The sequence below is a fragment of the Limulus polyphemus genome, unplaced genomic scaffold (assembly GCF_000517525.1).
Source record: "Limulus polyphemus unplaced genomic scaffold, Limulus_polyphemus-2.1.2 Scaffold712, whole genome shotgun sequence".
In the NCBI taxonomy this organism is placed as follows: Eukaryota; Metazoa; Arthropoda; class Merostomata; order Xiphosura; family Limulidae; genus Limulus; species Limulus polyphemus.
The window spans coordinates 252,497-272,715 of record NW_013666322.1 but is presented as its reverse complement, the minus strand read 5'-3'; the positions used below and the strand labels follow the sequence as shown (position 1 = coordinate 272,715).

The 20,219-nt window shown below is 35.4% G+C and overlaps 1 protein-coding gene across 4 annotated transcripts in view; it reads right to left on the bottom strand.

The window, feature by feature from the left end:
- The window catches only part of LOC106460116 (inositol polyphosphate 5-phosphatase OCRL-1-like), a 143,537-nt gene that overhangs the window by 35,103 nt on the left and 88,215 nt on the right, over positions 1 to 20,219 (bottom strand). For all 4 annotated transcript variants that reach the window (XM_013919798.2, XM_022386756.1, XM_022386754.1 and 1 more), the window contains 4 exons: positions 14,460 to 14,595; positions 13,701 to 13,811; positions 10,703 to 10,771; positions 10,344 to 10,440 (listed from right to left, as the gene is read on the bottom strand). In XM_013919798.2, the coding sequence (XP_013775252.1) occupies positions 10,344 to 10,440; positions 10,703 to 10,771; positions 13,701 to 13,811; positions 14,460 to 14,595 (413 nt within the window). The remainder of the gene's footprint in view (positions 1 to 10,343; positions 10,441 to 10,702; positions 10,772 to 13,700; positions 13,812 to 14,459; positions 14,596 to 20,219) is intronic.

Here is a 20,219-nt window from a genome sequence, read left to right as displayed (position 1 = left end):
ACACTTAATTCTGTATACGACATGAATAACCAATCAAAAGCTCAGAATGTCTACTAGTGGCTTTCTCAGCCAATTTAACAAACTTGGCGCCATTTATTTCTTTTGAACCAATGCTTCAATGAGGTAGGATACTAAGCTTTATAAATTATAGTGAAATTCTATAGTATTGATGTAGTAAGTTATGATTTTTTAATTATTCAAATATATATCCAAAACCTAAAAAAAATATTTTGTTTCATATCCTCCACGTGCAAAATTTTTAAAGGCTTAGCAACCTACATAAAGCAGCAACCAAGTACAAAAGTTGTAACTAGAAGAGATAATTGTTTGCTTTACTTTTTTTATTTACTGTTCTATGTTTTATGAAAAATATGTTTAAGAACTTATTTCAAAATAGCAATAATTCAAAAATAATTGTATATATTATATATATAATGTATAATAATTGAAATTCACTGTATTTTACAAACTACTAATGTACTAAAACACAGCCAAGACAGGTCACTTTGTAAAGACTAAAGGTCAATTTTATATTATTGGATACGGAAACAAGAGTGCAAGATTCGCTCAATTTTCAGACAGTGGAAGGATATGGGTCTGGAAAATGCCTCACCAAGAGTTTTGGCTCAACAGATTGCAGCCAACTGTGAAGCATGGTGGTTTCAGCATGATGGTTTGGGGAGCTGTTTGGGTTGGTGGGAGATCGAGCTTAGAAGAGTGTGTTGGTAACATAAATTTTGCAAAATACGTCGAAATATTGGAGGAAGGACTCTTGCCACTTTATTCCTCGGGTTTCGTGGACAAGAACACAACGTTATTCCAGGAAGATGGAGCATGGTGTCACACTGCTAGAAACATCCAAAAGTGGCAGGAAGAAAATGGTATCCAGAAGTTGCCCTGGCCGAGCGAATCTCCTGACATGAACCCCATCAAAAACCTCTGGGCCATACTCGACCGGCAAGTCAAGAAACAACCAAGAAAACCAACTTCGAAGAGCGATCTATCAAAAGTTTTGAAGCAAGAGTGAGCAAAAGTCTCACAATCTAAAATTAACGAGATGATTCTCACGATGCCCCAAAGGATCAACGAACTCCACGAAGCGAAAGGAAGATCTACTAGATATTAATTAAATTACAAATATATCAATTCATGTGAATATGACTGAAAAATTTAATTTTTTTTGAAAAGGTGGTGTCTATTTACTTGTGACCACGCTGTGTACACTTACTAATTTAAAAGTTATAGCATGAAAATTATAACAAGCACAAAATGGTTACGAGGTTGGTCCAAAGGACCGAACCCTTGCTGAAAGAGTTAATCTGTGGCTCCTATTGACGACTCTGAGAAATCGGTACACCTGAAATGATGACAATGGAATATGCCCATAAGTTGGCAGAAACTGCAGCATTCTTTTCTCAAAGAGGAAACAAAAGAAGACATGCAACTTAGGAGTAGCAAGAAACAAAGATTCTACTCCAAAATGATGGCACTACTGTAGAAAATCTTCCCACTTTCATTACTAAACAGTGCATTTCTGATTCAGTCAATCTAAGGAATACCAGGGATAGGAAGCAATTCCTGTCTACTTTACTCATGTTAGTCCATGAGTGTATTGTCTAGTATGAACATATTTATCAAGCAACATACCATGAAGATGAACTTGCAACATTGAGAATTATAGACCTGTTAGTTCATATAGTATACCAGGACAGACACCACAGAGCACAATCAAATAATGTGCAAAAAAGGCCACTGAAAAGAAACCATTAGCAAAAATTACTTATACACTCAAAGATGAACCAAATGGTGTAAGATGGCGACAGGATGAAAATGATACCCGGGCAAGAAAGAAACTGCAAGGCAATGGAAATAGTGAAACACATAGATGAGAGTAGTAGTCCACATGCAGCCTGGATGATCTCTCAAAATAAGAAATTGAAATGAGCAGCCAAGAACAGAGGGAGGATATGAATCAGAAGAGAGGATACACGGAAGAGTTGACAGGATTCAGGACACGAGGAAGAATAGGCATAACTAATAAGTTGAAGAATCCATCCAGTGAGGATAATGGGAAAAATGACACGTGAAATGAAAGGATTCCGGTGGATAAACAATCTGGTGCAGGAGCCACAGAAGGGAGCCGGGTGAGTTACATAACATCTCAGAGCTCTGACCAGACATATGAGGTAATCTGGATCAGACCAAGAGTTGAAATGGGAAGGTCCTAGGGAGGAAGGAATAATCAGGATAAAGGAGAACATACGTACAGCAGTTAAGAGTGCAAGTAACATTAAGGGCAAACATCCAACCATTGGTGCATACAAGCCAAAGAAGTAGGAAACAGGCCTCCATCGAGAGGTGAAACAAGGAAAGGAAGTGAAAGGGCATGAAGGACAACATTGAAAATCCAAATTGGCAAGGGAATGTGATGAGGAGGATGGTGGATACAAATGGATTGAAACAAAAAAGTCAATAATAGAAGAGGAGAAGGCATGAAGTAAATGGGAAAAACAAAAGGTAGAGCATAATGTTTCTCAAGAACTAGCAACAATAGAAAAAAAAGAGATCTTGGTTGAACAACCAAATAAAAAAATCAGAGTAACAATATATAGCAGATGAGGAAGGGAAGATTCCACAACAAAGAAACCAATGACAAAAACATACAATAATTACTGGTACATCAACAAGGGTGAGAGACAGACTGTGTGAGAAAATAAAAAAATGCTACCCATGTGGAAAATTCATAACCTCTTGCAAGTGCCCAGACAAAAGCCACATGTGAATCTGGAGTGTGGTATGGAAGGATGAAGCCCTGCCAAGTGATGTTGATGAAGTAGTGAAGGGGAAAGAGAAAGAATGAATGGAAGAGAAACCTGAAGAGGAAGAATTAACAGATCCATGGTGGAGTGGGCCAGAACAGAACCATGAGAAGGAATGAGTACAGTGTAGTTTGGATAATGAAAAGTACTCTGGGAATAAGACTGAGGCTATGCACAAATGTAGAAGTCTCTCCAATTCTGGTTGAGGGCATCGAACATCAAAGCCATAGGATGTGAAATAGTGGACCAAAACAGAGTAAGGTTGGTATTCAAATTAGTGGCAAATGCACTCAGCTATGGATCAACCAACTGAAAGCATAGCCACCAAAAGACGTGTGGGTCGAGGTACCACTCCATGGGGAGGAATTTTCAGGATGGGACAAACAATCTGTGACAATAAAAAGTGCCAGCAAACAAAATTTGGTAGCAGTGAGCCCAGAACAGGAGATCCAAAGAATGAAAACACAGGGACCTTGACAGAGTGTTCTCTTACCAAGTGATATAATAGGGAACATTCAAGTTATTGGAATTAATTATAACTGTCTCGTCCCTCAGAGCTGGTAAAAATGATCTATATTCCAACAACAAACAACTACAAGCTCCATAAAATTGATAGGAAAACTCGACTCCGATGAAGACCGATGGTCCTAGACCTCTTGAATGTTGAAAGACACACCACTTCCCAACAGTGAAAGATCTACAAAAAAAGGGTACATCTGGATGGAGGGAGGAAGATGGACATAAGTTGTTGCATTTTCCCTGTCAAACCACCAGGCACAAACGTTTTAACAGGATGAAGGAATGGTTTGTTTGTTTTCTGAATTTTGTGCAAACTTACTTGAGGGCTATCTAAGCTTGCCATCTCAAATTTAGCAATGTAAGACTAGAGTTGGGGTTGGGGTTATAGTGGAATTCTCCACCATGACCAGCCAACACACCCAAGCAGTCTCTTGAAGGAGAAAATGCAGGTGAGTGGAAGACACAGCAAACTATGGAGCTAGAAGATTACATGAGGTACATGAGTGGGAATAGCATGCCACATATAGTATTAAATTGAAGAATGAAAAAATATTATATAATTTCAAACTAAAAATGTAAAAACTGTTGAAGCTGCAATTATAAATCAACAAGAAGAACAAGAAGGAACAACTAAAATAAATTAAAAAGACAAGCTAGACTGCTGAACACTGTCATGCCAAATCAAGAAGAGAAGATTGGGTTCAATTGCATAGAGGGAGTCAGCTGCAATAGGAGAGTGTGTCACACTCCTAGTAGTAGAGGAATTGTTGCATGCTATAATGCAATTAAACCATGTGGTATACATGTGGAGTTAGGTGGAATTTTCATGGCTAGTGGCAAACAAAAAATTGTATAACAGAGAGCAGTCAAATGAAGAATAACTGTAACGGTGAAAGGAGGTAAGTGATCACATCAGAATTCATTATGCCAAAATCTGGGCCATATTATCATACCATATCTTACTGCTTCCACGCCTCAATGACTTTATGACCTTGATGATTCACATGGTAAAGCTACACAACATTAAAGCCATGTTTTGTTTTATCCTGCATGCAACTGATGTATACGTGTGTCACAATAAACATCACCTTCATTTCCAGGATGCTCATTTCATTATGACAGAATTCTGTAATATTTTTCCAAAGTTTGTGATCAAGAACAAAATAATTTTGCTTTCCATTAATTTGTTAAAATTCATCTTGACAGTAGGTGTTGTTTTTTCCAAAAGGGTCTTCTTGTTCTCAGTTCTTCAATTACAATTATTATAATTCATCATTGGTCTCTGAGACTACCTTTAGAAATTCTCCACTGTAAAGCCAAATCTCAATGCAAAACATACAGGTTAGTCATACCCAGATAAATATATGGTGCCAAAAAAACTATTGTATCAACCAAAGCAAAATAGAATGAATGGAAAAATACTTTTTTCTGAGAATTTCCAACAAAGTGATTTTGCATCTAAAAATTTCACCTTTAGTTGGAAGCCTAACAAATATTAAGATGTATTATTACTGAACTGGTTGAAGGTGAGATTCAGATTCCTATACAATGTAATCCATGGAGATGAAAATGCTGAGCATCCACTAGATGACTAGCTATGCACATCTCTCAGAGGGAACAAAAACTGTCCAATCTTCTAGATGCATGATGGCAAGGCACTACAATTCTAAAGGGTATAGCATACACCTGGAAATATAAATTCCTGAGAACAAAATGTAGGTAATGCTAAAAAAGACAGTTGAACTTGAAGGTTAATATAAGAAACTTTTGATTTAAAGAGCTTGTTCTATTCCATTAAGTTAGAAACATAAGGAAACTTTACACATGATCAGTGAAAAAAAAAGTGACAGGCATAATTCCCTGGAAAAGGCCTAAGAAACAGAAAGTTGCCTCCTCTCAATCTTTGGTCTAAAAATCTCATGTACAACAAATACAATACCAGTTTCAGGTAATGAATGAATTTGTTCAAGGAGTCTAACCCAAATGCATAACTTGACAAGCAAAGTATACTGGTTTGAGTCCCTACCCTTGAACAACAAAATCTATTATGACTTGAATGGAAAGTGATCGAGAAAAAATTATACCCAAATTAACCCTTTCCAGAACACAGAGCATCTTTTAGGTGCCATGTGCATGCCCTCATATAAAATTTCAAAGTTTAAGTAAAAATAATAATTCTAATTCTGTTTCAACAATTGTTCACACAAAAATATTTTAGAATTGATACTCTGTTATTTTGCAGCATTTATTTAGTGTAATTAAAAAAATAAAAATTATAAAAATGTTCAACCTAACGTTTCTGCACAGCTCTGAGGAGACAGAATTTTTAGAACTTTTCTGTTTATCTCAAAGCATCATTTTTTATATGTTAAGAAGCTAACAACCCTTGAGAATACAATTAGCCGCAGCATGTTTCTTTCATAATTTTCCTTCTTTGTTTGAGGTTTTATTATTACAAGGCCATGTTCTCAGCCTTTTATGGTGTCACAGCATGGGATCAGAACAACAAAGGAAAGATGAAATAGCACTGGATATAATAGATTATAAACTACTTACACCTTTGTAAAGTCAATAAAGTGGTGTAAGAAGTAATGTAGAGTTTCATGAGAAAGTGATTAGATGTAGAAACAATCAACAAATCAACTGATGAGAACTTTGGAATTCTAAAGAACAAACCTCATATCTAGGAATTTTATAAACTTCATTTAGATCAGGGTTTCCTGAAATGGTCGATGAGACTGTACAGAGGGTGAACAAAGACCTAGGGGTCGATAGAGGGTTGAAAATGGTCCCTATTCATATGCTTGTTAAAGCCCATCAGGCCCATCCATCTCATTTGAGTAAATTAAAACCTCATTCTTTTTCACATTTTATGTTTCCTAACAATTGTATTATGATGAATAAAGGTTGATTATATACTGAAGTTTCTTGACTATGAAATTTCATTTATAATTTACATTCTAAGAATTTGGGGGTCGATGACAGCTATATAAGTTTGTCAAGGGGTTGACAACTCAAAAAGGTTTGGGAAACCCTGATAGTTATCTTTGTTTAAAGAGCATGGTAGGTAACAACAAAACATTCCAATGATTCAAATCCTTAATTATTGGGTATTATTGCACTTAAATAATTTGTAATTTACTGAAAAAACTATACTTATTAGGTATAAATTGATCTTCACCCAAAATACTGTCACTCAGTCTGATCCAAAGCCATTTTGAAAGGTCAGGCTCTAGGCAGTTTCTGTGGTGTTTTTTAAAATATTGCCACATAACTGGCAAAATAATGGATCAAAAAAAGTATGTTAATGAATATCAATCACCCTGAAATCAACTACATGTATGTTATTAAATGGAAATTTTGTGATAAATTTTAACAAAACATTTACATCTTGAAATGAAAGAAAATATTTTAGTGTTTTTTTCAAAACAGTTTCACAATAAAGTTTTGGAAGTTTCATAAAATAAAAATTATAGGAAAACTAAATCAAATTATATGAATTTTTCATAATCAAATCTAGACACTACTTGATAAGTTATTCTAAGTTTCATGCAGTTTGTTAAGGTGTTTACTGTGAAAAAAAACTAAAGGGATATCAGTGACACCCCTCTGGTCCAGAAATAGTTAATCAATTCTAGTGTCACATTGGACTATATCAAAAGAAACAAAAGATTTCTTCAGACTAACCATCTCCAATCTGGGAATTATACTGGAAACAAGAATGAATTTTAACAAAGGTAATTTGAAGTTCAATAGGAATAGGGTAAAAAATAGAGCATCACTTTTCATAGATTGAATATAAAAAATTGAAAAGTCTGAATTTGCAAAAAGATGTGCAATCATAACTGATACTGTCAGAAATTCTAAACTCTTGCATGTCTATCCATCGATATGTATCGCCATCTGTTGGGTTAAAAAAGTATTTAACTATGTGCATGATATGTTTACCACTTATAAAAAATCTGTATATATTTATCAGAGTATCAAAAGCAGATACCTACAAACAAGTCAAGTAAACTGGACAAATTTTGTAGCGATAGTGTGAGCCATCTAGGGGCTAGCCCTGCTGAAATGATCAGGTAGGTAGGTAGGTAGTAGACGAAAAAAACTGATGTTTTAGAAATTTTTCAATTGCTATACCAGAAATGCTAGCGACTTTTTTTTAGCACATTATTAGTATCAGAGTATCAAAAGCAGATACCTACAAACAAGTCAAGTAAACTGGAGAAATTTTGTAGTGATTGTGTGAGCCATCTAGGGGCTAGCCCTGCTGAAATGATCAGGTAGGTAGGTAGGTAGTAGACAAAAAAACTGATGTTTTAGAAATTTTTCAATTGCTATACCAGAAATGCTAGCAACTTTTTTTTAGCATATTATTAGTACATATGTGCGTAATATATCGTAACCAATACTTTGAATGGTTGGTTTTTCAGCATGTGAATTATTTGGAAACCTCATAGATCCCTACTGTTAAGCACTACTGTATTTAATAATAACACTATATCCTAAGGACACATGCTCCACCTATGTTATTGTTCTTCAATCCTACTGAAATATAAGTCATAACCTTGAGATATCAGCTCACCTACCATCAGAGGATACTTCTGTCTACCTTCTTGCATAACAAGCATTACTGCAGAAAAACACTTCCTTGACAGAATGGGTATTGACTACTCAAGAATAACAAAGGACAAAGGCAGCTAGAACAAAATTAATTTAAGTACTTTCTTGACCAAGTGTTATATGAAACCTGCACGTATCCAGAACAAAGATTAAATTTATAATAAACATAACAATATTGCACTAAAATAAAAATGCATGGTTTATTCATATACCACATTAAAAAATCATTATTTGTTAATTTACTACCGTAGTAGAGTACTTTTCTTTATCGATCTTCTGTCTAAAGTTTGATTCATAAAGAAAACCACTCTATCATGACAAACTCAGTGCCATAATTATCCTTGAAAGTAAATGCAACCATATATGGTTGGATAGATACTATGTAGATATACAATAGAAATATTCAACGAGTAGAGGGGACAAAATTCATGGTAGGACACATCAAATTATCACATAAGAGAAATCTGTAAGAATATTGAATTTATAATAGCTTAACTGAACTTTGAAAAGAGCATCTGAACCTAAATTTTTAAAAAAAGAGCAAACGCTCGTATGCTGAGATAGTTAAGCAATAAACAAATCTGTCAAAGCATCAAAGTACAGATCAAGGGTATGGAAAAACGGAATGAACAAATGTAACAATATGGAATTAGAAAAATGCCATGTAAAAGTTAGACAGAAAATAATACTACATGCCTGATGGTGTTTGGTTTAAAAATTCAATGAACAGAGTGTATGAAATACTAGACAGGACAAGTCAAATCATTACATGACAGAGAGTTGTAAAAAAAATATCAGTTAGCAAACATTATAAAGCAAATCAGAAAGAAGAAAGTGTAAAGAAGGATAACAGCCTTAATTCTTGAAATCAATGGAACTAAATAATATTATTTTTTGAATGTATGTATTCAAATAATAGGGTGCTTTACCTCTTTGAATTCTTGGGAATTTTAAACTCCTAGGGAATCATTCTATTATTTGAAGCATTTTACATTATTTTGAAATGCTTCATGAAATGATAAATATAATTTTATAAATTCCATAAGTGATATACATACATGCAATATGAAGAAAAGTTGGGCACATCTAATGAATGCATATGAGGAGTTACACACTAATGCTTGACCAAGAAAGGAAATGTATATGTCAAGTATAAAGTAAGATGCATTCCAGGTGGTATTGAAAATCAACTGTTTATATTATCTATAAACTGACATGACCGAAACAGAGAGAAAGCTATGAGAAAGTCTGTTTTAACTTCATTTGAGACTGGACACAACTTCCATAAAAAGAATTAGCAAGGAAATCAGAGACTCTGGGCAAAAATTTGATCTGAAGAGGACGAGGAGAAATACATGCAAATAGGCAACCAATTTACAGTCTTCAATCATAACCAATTGTCAAATTAGTTTTGGATTTAGTTCCGAGAATTATAATGAGTCAACAAAATTCATCCAATTAAGTGATAGATTTCCTTGCAAGTTGGATGTGTACACTGTTCGGAGAATTTTAAGAATACTATAGAAATCCATATAAAAACCCATGTTTTGGGGCTAAAAGTAAGTTTCCTGGCTCATATCAAGATGCCAAACAACCTGCTGCTGGCTGAAAAAACTCATGCTTCTGATCTAACTATGTCCTAGCCCAAAACAACACTGAAGATGTCTAACCTACAAGAAAGCAAACATTTCAAGCTCAAGCTCCATGTAAGCATCTATTGCTATTTCTCTCTCAGTCAAATAACATAGTTAGAAGTTGTGTATGAGCAGCTTTCAATCACTATGATAACTTACTGGTAGTATTAAGTAATTTAATGGATGTTATGAAAAGTTTAACTGATGAACAGTTACTTGCTTAGATTGAAGAAATTAGTAATTCTAACAGTGAAACTTTTCAAGATACGTTCAGTATCTTGATTTAGCCGAGTATCATAATATACTGCATTAAAGTGTTGTTTGTGTTTTAATCTCAGTCTCTGAGTCAATTCTTTATTTTCACTGTAAACTTTCTCGAGTTAATGACTTGTGTACTCCACTCACGACTATAAACCTGGATTTTAAATAAATTTCTTGTTAACTAGATTAAGTCAAACTCCAAACGACTAGTCCACACAGTGTCCATTTTTACATATTAATAATTCCACAAGATTAAATGCAAGAAAAACTCCTCTACTTTTGTTTGCTTTCTTAGTACTGCACATAATTTGAAAAAAAAAAACTTTCAAAAGTTACACATTTCAAGTTGCAATCGGAACACTGGGTTAAGAAGAGGTTCATCAAAATGTTTAAATATACAATAACAGATATCACAGCAAATACATATTTTAGATTTTTTGGATTGATGATCAATCATACACCATCCATTTTCCACTCATTTTCTTACCTGGCATAATAAAAGACATGTATGGTTTGATGTTGAGCCAATCTTTGCAATACCTGGTGTCATTCAGTTTCTTAATAAACTCAAACTGTACAGGAACCTAAAAAATTGGCAAAAAAAGCACATATATGTAAAAACTTAAAATGCACATAACTTCTTAGTTTTCTTTTATTTTTACTTATGAAGAGAGAGAAACATTTGTACTCTATAATCAAACTCTTTTAAAAACATCTAAGTATTAAATGTAAAATTGGGTTCTTATATGCAAGTACATAAAAATTTTCAATCATTTTATACTACAGCACATTAATAGAATAATCAAATTTTAATAGCCATGTTTTTTAAAATATACATTCTTTTACCTGGCCTGTGTTGGCAATGGTAAGGAAGCGAGAAACTGGCTCAATAAAAGTCACTCTTTCAAAATGTACCTAAAAATATTAAGTCAATAATTACATATTTTTGCTGGGATCAATAAAAAAATATGACATTTCACAAAAACTGTTAAAAGTATTATACATAAAAAATAAGCCAATTTACAACCCAAAGCCCATTATCTACCATTGCTTCAAAGAATATAAAAAAATGAATTCCTTTCTCACACAAAACGTATAGTAAGAGTAAAATAAAAATAGCACAGAGGATTGGGTACATTAACACAGTTTTGAATATATAAATCAGCAAGTCATGTGAACAGCACAGCCAATGTCATCACACAGTTGAAAAGCATATATCGGATTTACATTTTGTAGGTTGTGTGATGACACCAAAAATTTATCACCTTTGGGAAAGGTAAGTAACAGCTCTTTCCTATGCAAGATATTCATACACTCAGATCATAACAATGAGCATAGAACAGAGATTTAGAAATTTCAACACAGTATATATGCATTTGACAACATTTAAAAAAAAAAAAAGAATTATGGATCAACTTAAGTCACTAAGACTATCCATAAAGAGATCTGCAACAAGTCATACCCCAGCAGTGACAAACAAAGTGAAATGCCTTGTAACAAGTGAGAATCCACAAACATAAAGATTGGTGGCAAAAGACATCTATGTGTCCCAGGCAACAGTACACAACTAATCAAGAAGAACGTGAATTTGTTAAAGCAGCACAAGTTACTTCCATGACCTATCCATTGAACCATCACATAACCAAAGGATGAAATGAATATTCATACTACTTCATATAAAGACACACCTACAGATTTCTATGTGATTGGACTATTGAAAAGGGCAATTGGAAACTATTATTCTAATATACTTGATGGCTTATGAAGAGCATGCTGGGAGGGGTGTTGCTTTGAACATGAAAACGTTACCATACTATGCTGCAGGGCTACTGTCAAGAAGTATGGTCATCATATAGAGCATGACTTTATGTGATAACATGGACTGTAACAATGTGGTGAGTCTCCAAAATCATTTTAATATAATGTAATACAATGTCAGTAAGTCATAAATAATGAAAGAATGTCATCAACAATATGAATTAATTCAGATCCTTGTAACTTTTGCATTTCAGGTATAATTTTAGTTACAGGCCGAACCCCATCTGATGAGTTTTATAATAAGCAAAAGGCCTCGTGGGCACTGAAAGTTATCATTTTCCAACACTGAAAATGTATTTCCAATAAATAACCTCTATGTATGCAATTTTTTGCTTGCCACTAGACTTGAGGCTCCCATCTAAACTCATGTTCCTGTGTGGTATTGCTGTACTGTTGTAAGCAAATGAGCATGCGACAACATTCCACCAATAGGAGTGCGACACATCCTTCTAGCACAGCTGACTCCCTCTATACTGATTGTTCAACCATCACTTTGAGATTAGGCAAGAAAAGATGCACCACAAGTGGGAAGCGTGAGAAGAGGTATCTACTGGAAATACATTTTCAGTGTTGGAAAAGGTTAACTTCCAATACGATACCTTACCTCTGCCCACATATTTGCTAGAATTTCACAGTGAAGGGGTGGAGAGATCAGTGCAAAAGTTACGTAGATGATCCCCCTTCGAAAAGTGCTCTAAGAGAACCCATGGAGTGCAACAACCAATACCATGAAAGTATAGGGGCAGGCTGCACTCCTTCTGTATGAAGGATACTTTTCACTTGTAGTGTGTGTGTCACCAAGTCGGACAGAAAAGAAGCAAGTCCAGAAACAGTGTATAGTAAATGGGCATACTGTATGGTGCAATGTGGCTAGGGTTTGTCAGACCATACATGGTGGGTCAATTTCAGTCCAAAACCAGGCAACATTGGGTATTTTTCATACAGTCTATGGTAAGAGAAGGGTCCCAAACATTTTCACTTCCATACTAGGAAGCAGAAGGGAAAAAGAATTTCTGTGCCACTATCTGCGGTAGTGTTCCTGTGTGATAATTTTTTACACCTCCAACACCAGATATACTGGCAATTCTAGGATGGGTGAAAGCAAACGTAGTGGGTAAACTCCAATCCAAAACAGGGCAGCATTGGGAATTTTCGTCTGATCCATGTTAGGAAAAGGGTCCCTAGCAATCATTAGTGAAGACTTATGTTTCTAGTCATGTGCCAATCCAACACCAAACTGCCCAGGAACCAACATCCAGACAGCAGTAGGATGGGGGAAAGTCAGCTGGAAGGGTGAAATGTATGTGGTGTATCATCTCCAGTCCAAAACAAGGCATCATCAAGTAAAGGCAACAGAAAAAGTGTTGTCAAAAATTGAGTATTAATCACTGGAACAAAAAAAAAATGACAGGTCTACACATGCAAGTGTCAAATCTCAAAGTGATGATTGAACAATCAGTATAGAGTGAGTCAGTTGTATTATGAGCTACAGCACAGCAATGCAATGTGGAAACACATGAGTTTAGGTGAGAGCCTCAAGACTAGTGGTGAGTAAAAATTTTAGCATATAGAGGGCAGCACAAAATCAAGGAAAGCTAATATATGAATGGAGGTAGGGTATCAAACAAGAATATGATGGAGAAATAATTGATTTGAAATGTTATTTTACAAACCACTAATTTAAAATCCAAAAATATTTGCAATCAGGAATGAAATTTTGATCAAAGCTAACTACATAGATCAGAACTAAAAATATACCCAGCAATGAATGTAGTTAATTATACTGTTCAAACTAGCTTACTTATAACGATTCAAATGCATTGTTTCATTACTTGAGTACATTCACTATTAACAACATTCACAGCCATAAATTATGAATCTCATTTTGCAATAATTTTTGATAAATAGTAATACTAATAATAGTACTTCAGAGCCATATCTAAAGTTAAAATGTGACAATATACAACATTAGCATAATGTATAAAAATAACGTTTTAAAGAAACTAATCAAATTATACAGCTTTACCTCCATTTTATCAACAGTGACTTGGGGAAGAAATTCATTTTCTAGTTTGTCAAGTTTTTTCATAACTTCCTCATAAATCTTTCTGTACTTGATGTTATCTACAACTTTAATCTAAAAGAAAGAAGAAACGAAAATAATAACACTATATATACATCTCATTATTTTAATAAAAAAATAGTTTCTTACTTAAAATGATTTCTTTCTGATTTAATAGATAAAAGGAGACAATTTTGTTTTTCATACTTTTATCATACAAAAACCATTCTTTTTTTAGTGGTTGGTTGTTTTGAATTTCACGAGGACTATCTGCACTATCCCTCCCTAATTTAGCATTGTAAAACTAGAGGTAAGGCAACTAGTCATCACCACTCACTGCCAACTCTTGGGCTACTCTTTTACCAACGAATAGTGGGATTGACTGAAACATTATAAGCCCCCACGGCTAAAAGGGCAAGCATGTTTGGTGTGACAGGGATTCGAACCCACAACCAACAGATTGCAAGTAGAGAGCCCTAACAACCTGGCCATGCTGGGCTTTCTTTTTTTTTTTAGTGATGCATTACAGTAAGTACAGTCTCTTCTAACAAACAACAACATTTACTTCTCTAATAACATAGTTTTTATATTCTTTGTCTTACATACATTTAGTTGAAATTCAAATAACTAATAACTTTATGAAACAGTTGTTCATTAACATTTGTTAAAGTTTCAAAAGTTAAACTCATTTTCTTTATAATTTTTTGTTTATACTAAACTTACTCCAACTTCAAACACAGAACTAACAGGCTTGTGATCACTAATCATCAGAGAAGGGTGACTTCTGTAACAAAGCTGACTTATATGTTCTCCCTTCCACAAAATTCTGTCACACCATGCAGGAGGACGGTTCTTCTCACTGATAGAAAATCCCAAATGATATATTACATGGAAATATATAGTTGATATGTTTTACATGAATATCTAAGGTGACAATGATCACATCTTACAAAAATATCAGGTGACAAATTATATCTTATATGAATATCCTAGATGTTAGAAGCAGTATATTATATGGAAATCCTAGCTTGTACATGTACAGGTATAGAAATATCTTAGTTGATAAAAACTATGTATCTTTTGTGGATATCTTAGTTGATGGTGACTATATTTTATGTGGATACCCTAGTTAATAAAGACTACGCTTTATATGATAATCTCCATAATCTATATAAAAATTCCAGTTGATAAGCTATATTGCATAAAGATAGCCTAGCTGGCAGAAATTTTATCTTATATGTACATCCTACATGATAGAGTATATCATATATTGATATCCAAGTTGATAGAGACTAAGTTGAAAGACTATATATATTACATAGCTACCCTAGGTGATAGATGCAAAATCTTACTTTAATCTCATAAATGCCACGTCAATAGTAGATAAACCAAAGATGTTCTCTCTCATCTCATAATTTTAGATAATAAATACCATATTATACACAGAAATGCTATCTGATAGACTTTATCTTACATGGGTATTCTGGCTGATAGAAAATATATTTCACACAGATATCCCAGTTGATAGAGACTACAACTTGCACAGATATAATAACTGATAGAGATTACATCTTATATGGATATCCCAGATCAAGACTAACAGCTTAGGAACCCATAAGACAGTTCTAATCAGTCCACCAGTGACCAGGCAAAAATTAGAAATAAATAAATAAACACTAAACCAAGAATAAAGCTTTTTTTAGTGCATTTAACTAAGTTGAGGTTTAGATGCTTAATGGCATTCCACAGCAATAAATAAGGTATTAGTTAACAATAAGAAAAATGTATCACGGCTTGATTCAAGTTTATTGATAGTAAACACCAGTGTGATATAGTATCAGGTAAAAAATATTATGGAACTAATCCTAAAAGTCAAAGCCACTAAAAACAACCTTAGCTTAATTTTTGTTCACTTATTATTTTTGCCTGGTGGTTGATGGTCTCATCAGAATGCTTCATGGGCTGCCAGTTGAACAACCCAGTTCTATGCAATGAAGGTTACATCTCATATGAATTTCCTAGCTAATACAAGCTACATATTGTACATAAACAGAAAAAACTGTTATACTGATATCATGGGCATTTCCAAGTTTTTTCAGGGGTTTCCATTAGTAAAATCAATAATACACATTATCATTAAATGAGTAATTCATAAGTCAGTAGCAGTCCATTACATGATCTATACCAAAGCTCATGTCAGATAGAAGAAACAAATTAGCAAGTGAAAGAGGTTGTGAATATAAAATCATAAAACCACATTTGGCAGTTTCTACAGAATTAGATTTAATTATCTATGATCATCAAAGTGCAGCTGAAGCTCAAAAGGTGGGTCATTCACATCTGATAATCTACCCCTCCTCCTCCCTTTATCCCTAGTAAAAATCCATGAATATCCTAAATGACAAAGGCTACTTCTTCAATAGGTTTCTGAGATAGTAGACTATATCTTATATGTACTTTATTACCAATAGTGACTCCTATTTCTTATATAGAAACACCAACTGATGGACTAAACCTTTTAACAATGTTCTAGATGACAGAGCCTATTATGCACAAATCAATATGATTTTTTGGCAGATAACTGATACTTGAAAAAATATTGGCCAATATTGATAACTTTTATTTCATTATGGCCTAAGGAGAGAGAAGCAAACCTGATGAATACTAAACATAGAACTTCTTTCAGCTCCTCAATGCCAAATACAGGTCTGCAGTCTGTAGAAATTCATTTTACTGAAATATATTCAAGCCTTTCAAAAGACAATGTTCATATCATCTACCTTGCCTCATGTGGGAAACTAGGCCTTAGACTGGGACCAATTTAGAGCATAAAATATCTATAAGTGATCAAATATTTTTATGAGAAAACACAAATTCTTTGTTTGTATTCAGTGTTCACAGTGAGTTCAAAATTATTCTGAAAGTTAGCATTTTCTTAAATCAAAAATGTATTCAATAATACTTACCTCACTCACACTACAGCTATTACTTGATTGTTAGGGTTTCCTTTTCTTTGCCTATCTAAGCACTGGTTTAGTTTTTTTCTTGTTTGCTCCAGTCTTATATTCCCCACTTAATTGCCCTTGGCAATATCTGTCTCGTGACACTTTCCACCAATGTCAATGCACACTATATTCTGGTACTGTATATAAGCACCTCCTTCTGATAATTTTTTCACTTTTTTTATATTGACCACAATTTGCAATCTTTTAATGGGGAGAAAGGGTGGGAGAATGTTAAGGAGGTAAGAGTTATTAGATATACATTTCCTATATAAGAAAACAATAACTTTCAAAACATACTTACCACTTCTCACACTACGGTTAGAATCCCAAATTGTTAAAGCAGAGGTGCTGGTGAGGGCATTATCCATACAGAATACATCTTTATAGATCAAGAGCGTGCCAAAAAAATGGAAAATTAAAACCCTAGTGGTGGAATAGCACTACATCCAGAACAGGTATGCTCTTCACCCGGAACCTAAAACATGTACTGCGGGTGGAATTTGATGTTATCTGTCATCACCACTGGCCAGGTCTCAACCAGGTAACCAAGGTCTCACTGCTCAGGGTTGGAATTATAGGGCCATCGTCCCTAAATCCCACATTGGTGGCTAGGGCATTTGGACAGCAATCTACATATTTGTAAGTGGATCCCAACCTGTAGCTATAGAATGATGCATTCTGAGCCACCAAAATCATGACGAGAAGGTAAGCAACACTGAAGTGGATAAACCCTTTTCTCAACCTAAAGAAGTCCAAAAGGCAACATCCCAAACTGAGAATGATGGTATCCTGTATGCCATACTCAACCTGAGGAAACAAAACTCAACTGGTCTGGAATTATGAACACTCATCCTCACTCCCAAACTGTGTAGGCAAGGTAAATCCTACTCAGGAATTATGGGGAGGAAGTGGAACAAACAATGCTCCACCAAGTACCCAGGATGGACCACTCTGAATTCAGAATTACGAGGAGACAATATACCCTCTTCCATGAACAATGTACTGAACCAATATTGATCAAAAAAGAAGGGCCATGCTCAACCAAACCAGACAGCTGAGCATCAAATCTGATCCAATATTATGAGAAAGCTGGTGCCACTCCTATCAACATCTGAGAAAAAAACATCCAGGGTCTCAGGTAAGAGGACCTCAACTTTACCCTCTTCCCCAAGAGTGGAGGAAAGTCACTCAAACACTTTGGAGGAATAAGCTCTGTCCACCACCCCAGTGGCTGGAAACCGGGAATGGTAAGGACTCCCTAGTTCCACTCGTAGAATACAGGGGGGGCAATGCGTGTTGAGGAGTCGTAGGGAAAAATGCTGTGGTAACGATGCAATAGGCAAACCAAGTTCCCTACAATTTTAAAAGGAAATCAACCCCAATTTATGCAATCCACTGATTGGCATGGATGGGCAGCATACCACAGTAATACCACTCAGTCTGCCTCTAGTGGCCTTATGGAACACTTCATTTCTACAGAGTTTATTGCAACCTAGATAAAGTATATTGTATTAGTGGTTACTAGTGTGAATTTGGTTTGATAAAAGCACACCTGACTGGGCAACACTTGCCACAAAGTGAGATATTGTGAAAAAAATGGTAATGGACCCTGGAAAGGAAAGAAGAGATAAGATTAGTAATGAATTTTACTCACCCCTCTTTATAATCTAGCGGATGTGGTTAATATAGCTACAGGAGGTAGTCAAAAACCCTTCGAGGAAGATACTACCAGATCATGCAAATAATGTGAGATAAAAGTATTTGGGGAAGTCCACATACCAGCCCACACAATTTCCCCCTTCGGGCAATTCAACTGGGCCTCTAAGGACATAGAAATGTGACGAATATGATGCGTTTTGACTCACAAAAGTCTCCTTACCTTCAAAGACAGCACAGAATAAATAATATGGACCAATTTTCGTACCCATCCCATCAAGATAACATAACACTTCAAGGCCTTCACTGGACATAACAAATGATTGGGATCCGATCTGTCATAGAGGTGAGAAATAGTGGTGAGATGAATCAGTGAAAAGGATTTATCACCTTCTCTGGCTGCCAGTGTCTTAAGTAAGAAGGATCTGTCCAGGTATAGAAGGACGTAAGTAAATTGTAAATGTCTATCGTGGGACAACGCAGAGACTGAGACAGGCACATGGCAACCTTAGATTTTACACCCTGATGCCGTGCAAAGGACTGCATAACCTCCACACATGAAGCTTGAGTTTCAAGAATGGATGTGTATAAGATGTCAGATTATGGCTGCCTCAACAAAGATGGTCAAAGATAAAGTGAAAGAGGTGGGCACTCCTGAAGGTACTGCAAAAGTGGAAACTAGGGTTGAGCCAGCCAATCCCGTGCTCCCTACAGAATGTGACGAGGGGTTGAACGAATCATTGTTAAGACTCTGTGTAACAGATGAATCAGTAGGTAGGTGTATAGGTGCAATCCAGTGCAGTCCTGACTGAATGCATCTATTGCCACTGCCCCAGTGTGAAGTACCGGAGAGAAAAATGCTGATAGTTGAGTGTTCCAACGAGTGGCAAATGCATCAATCATCAGTGTCCTGAACCAAGAGCAAATCCAACAGAAAAACCCTTGATGAAGCATCCATTTTGTCTGGAGAATCTATTCCACCAAGCATGCTTGCCCTTTCAGCAATGGGGGCATTATTTATGTGACAGTTAATCCCACTATTAATTGGTAAAAAAGAAGCCCAAGAGTTGGCAGTGGGTGGTGGTGATGACTAGCTGCCTTCCCTCTAGTCTTACACTGTTAAATTAGGGATGACTAGCTTAGATAGTCCTCATGTAAGTTTTCACAAAATTCAAAAAACACACAAACCCTTCCTTCTTACTGTTAAAACGTTTTTGCCTGGTGGTTTGACAGGGACAATGCAACAACTTATGTCCATCTTCCTCCCTCCCTCCATCCAGATGTACACTTTTTGTAGATCTTTCACTGTTAGGAAGGGGTGTGTGTCTTTCGACACTCAGGAGGTCTAGGGCCAATGGTCTTTATCAAAGTCAAGTCTCTCTATCAATTTTCTGGAGCTTGTAGTTGTTAGAATATAGATCATTTTTTACCAGCTCTTCCTTTTTGTTTCGTTCCATTTGTATCCACCATCCTCCTCATCACATTCCCTTGCCAGCTTGTATTTTCAATGTTGCCCTTCATGCCCTTTCACTTCCTTTCCTTGTTTCACCTCTCAATGGAGGCCTGTTTCCTACTTCTGTTGGCTTGTGTGCACCAATGGTTGAATGTTTGCCCTTAATGTTACTTGCACCCTTAACTGCTGCACCTATGTTCTCCTTTTTCCTGATTGTTCCTTCCTCCCTAGGACCTTCACAGTTTGTAATGGTAATTTTGCTTTCTCTCCCTTTTCCATTTTCTCCTTTCCCATTTCAACTCTTGGTCTGATCCAGATTACCTCATATGTCTGATCAGAGCTCTGAGATGTTATGTAACTCACCCGGCT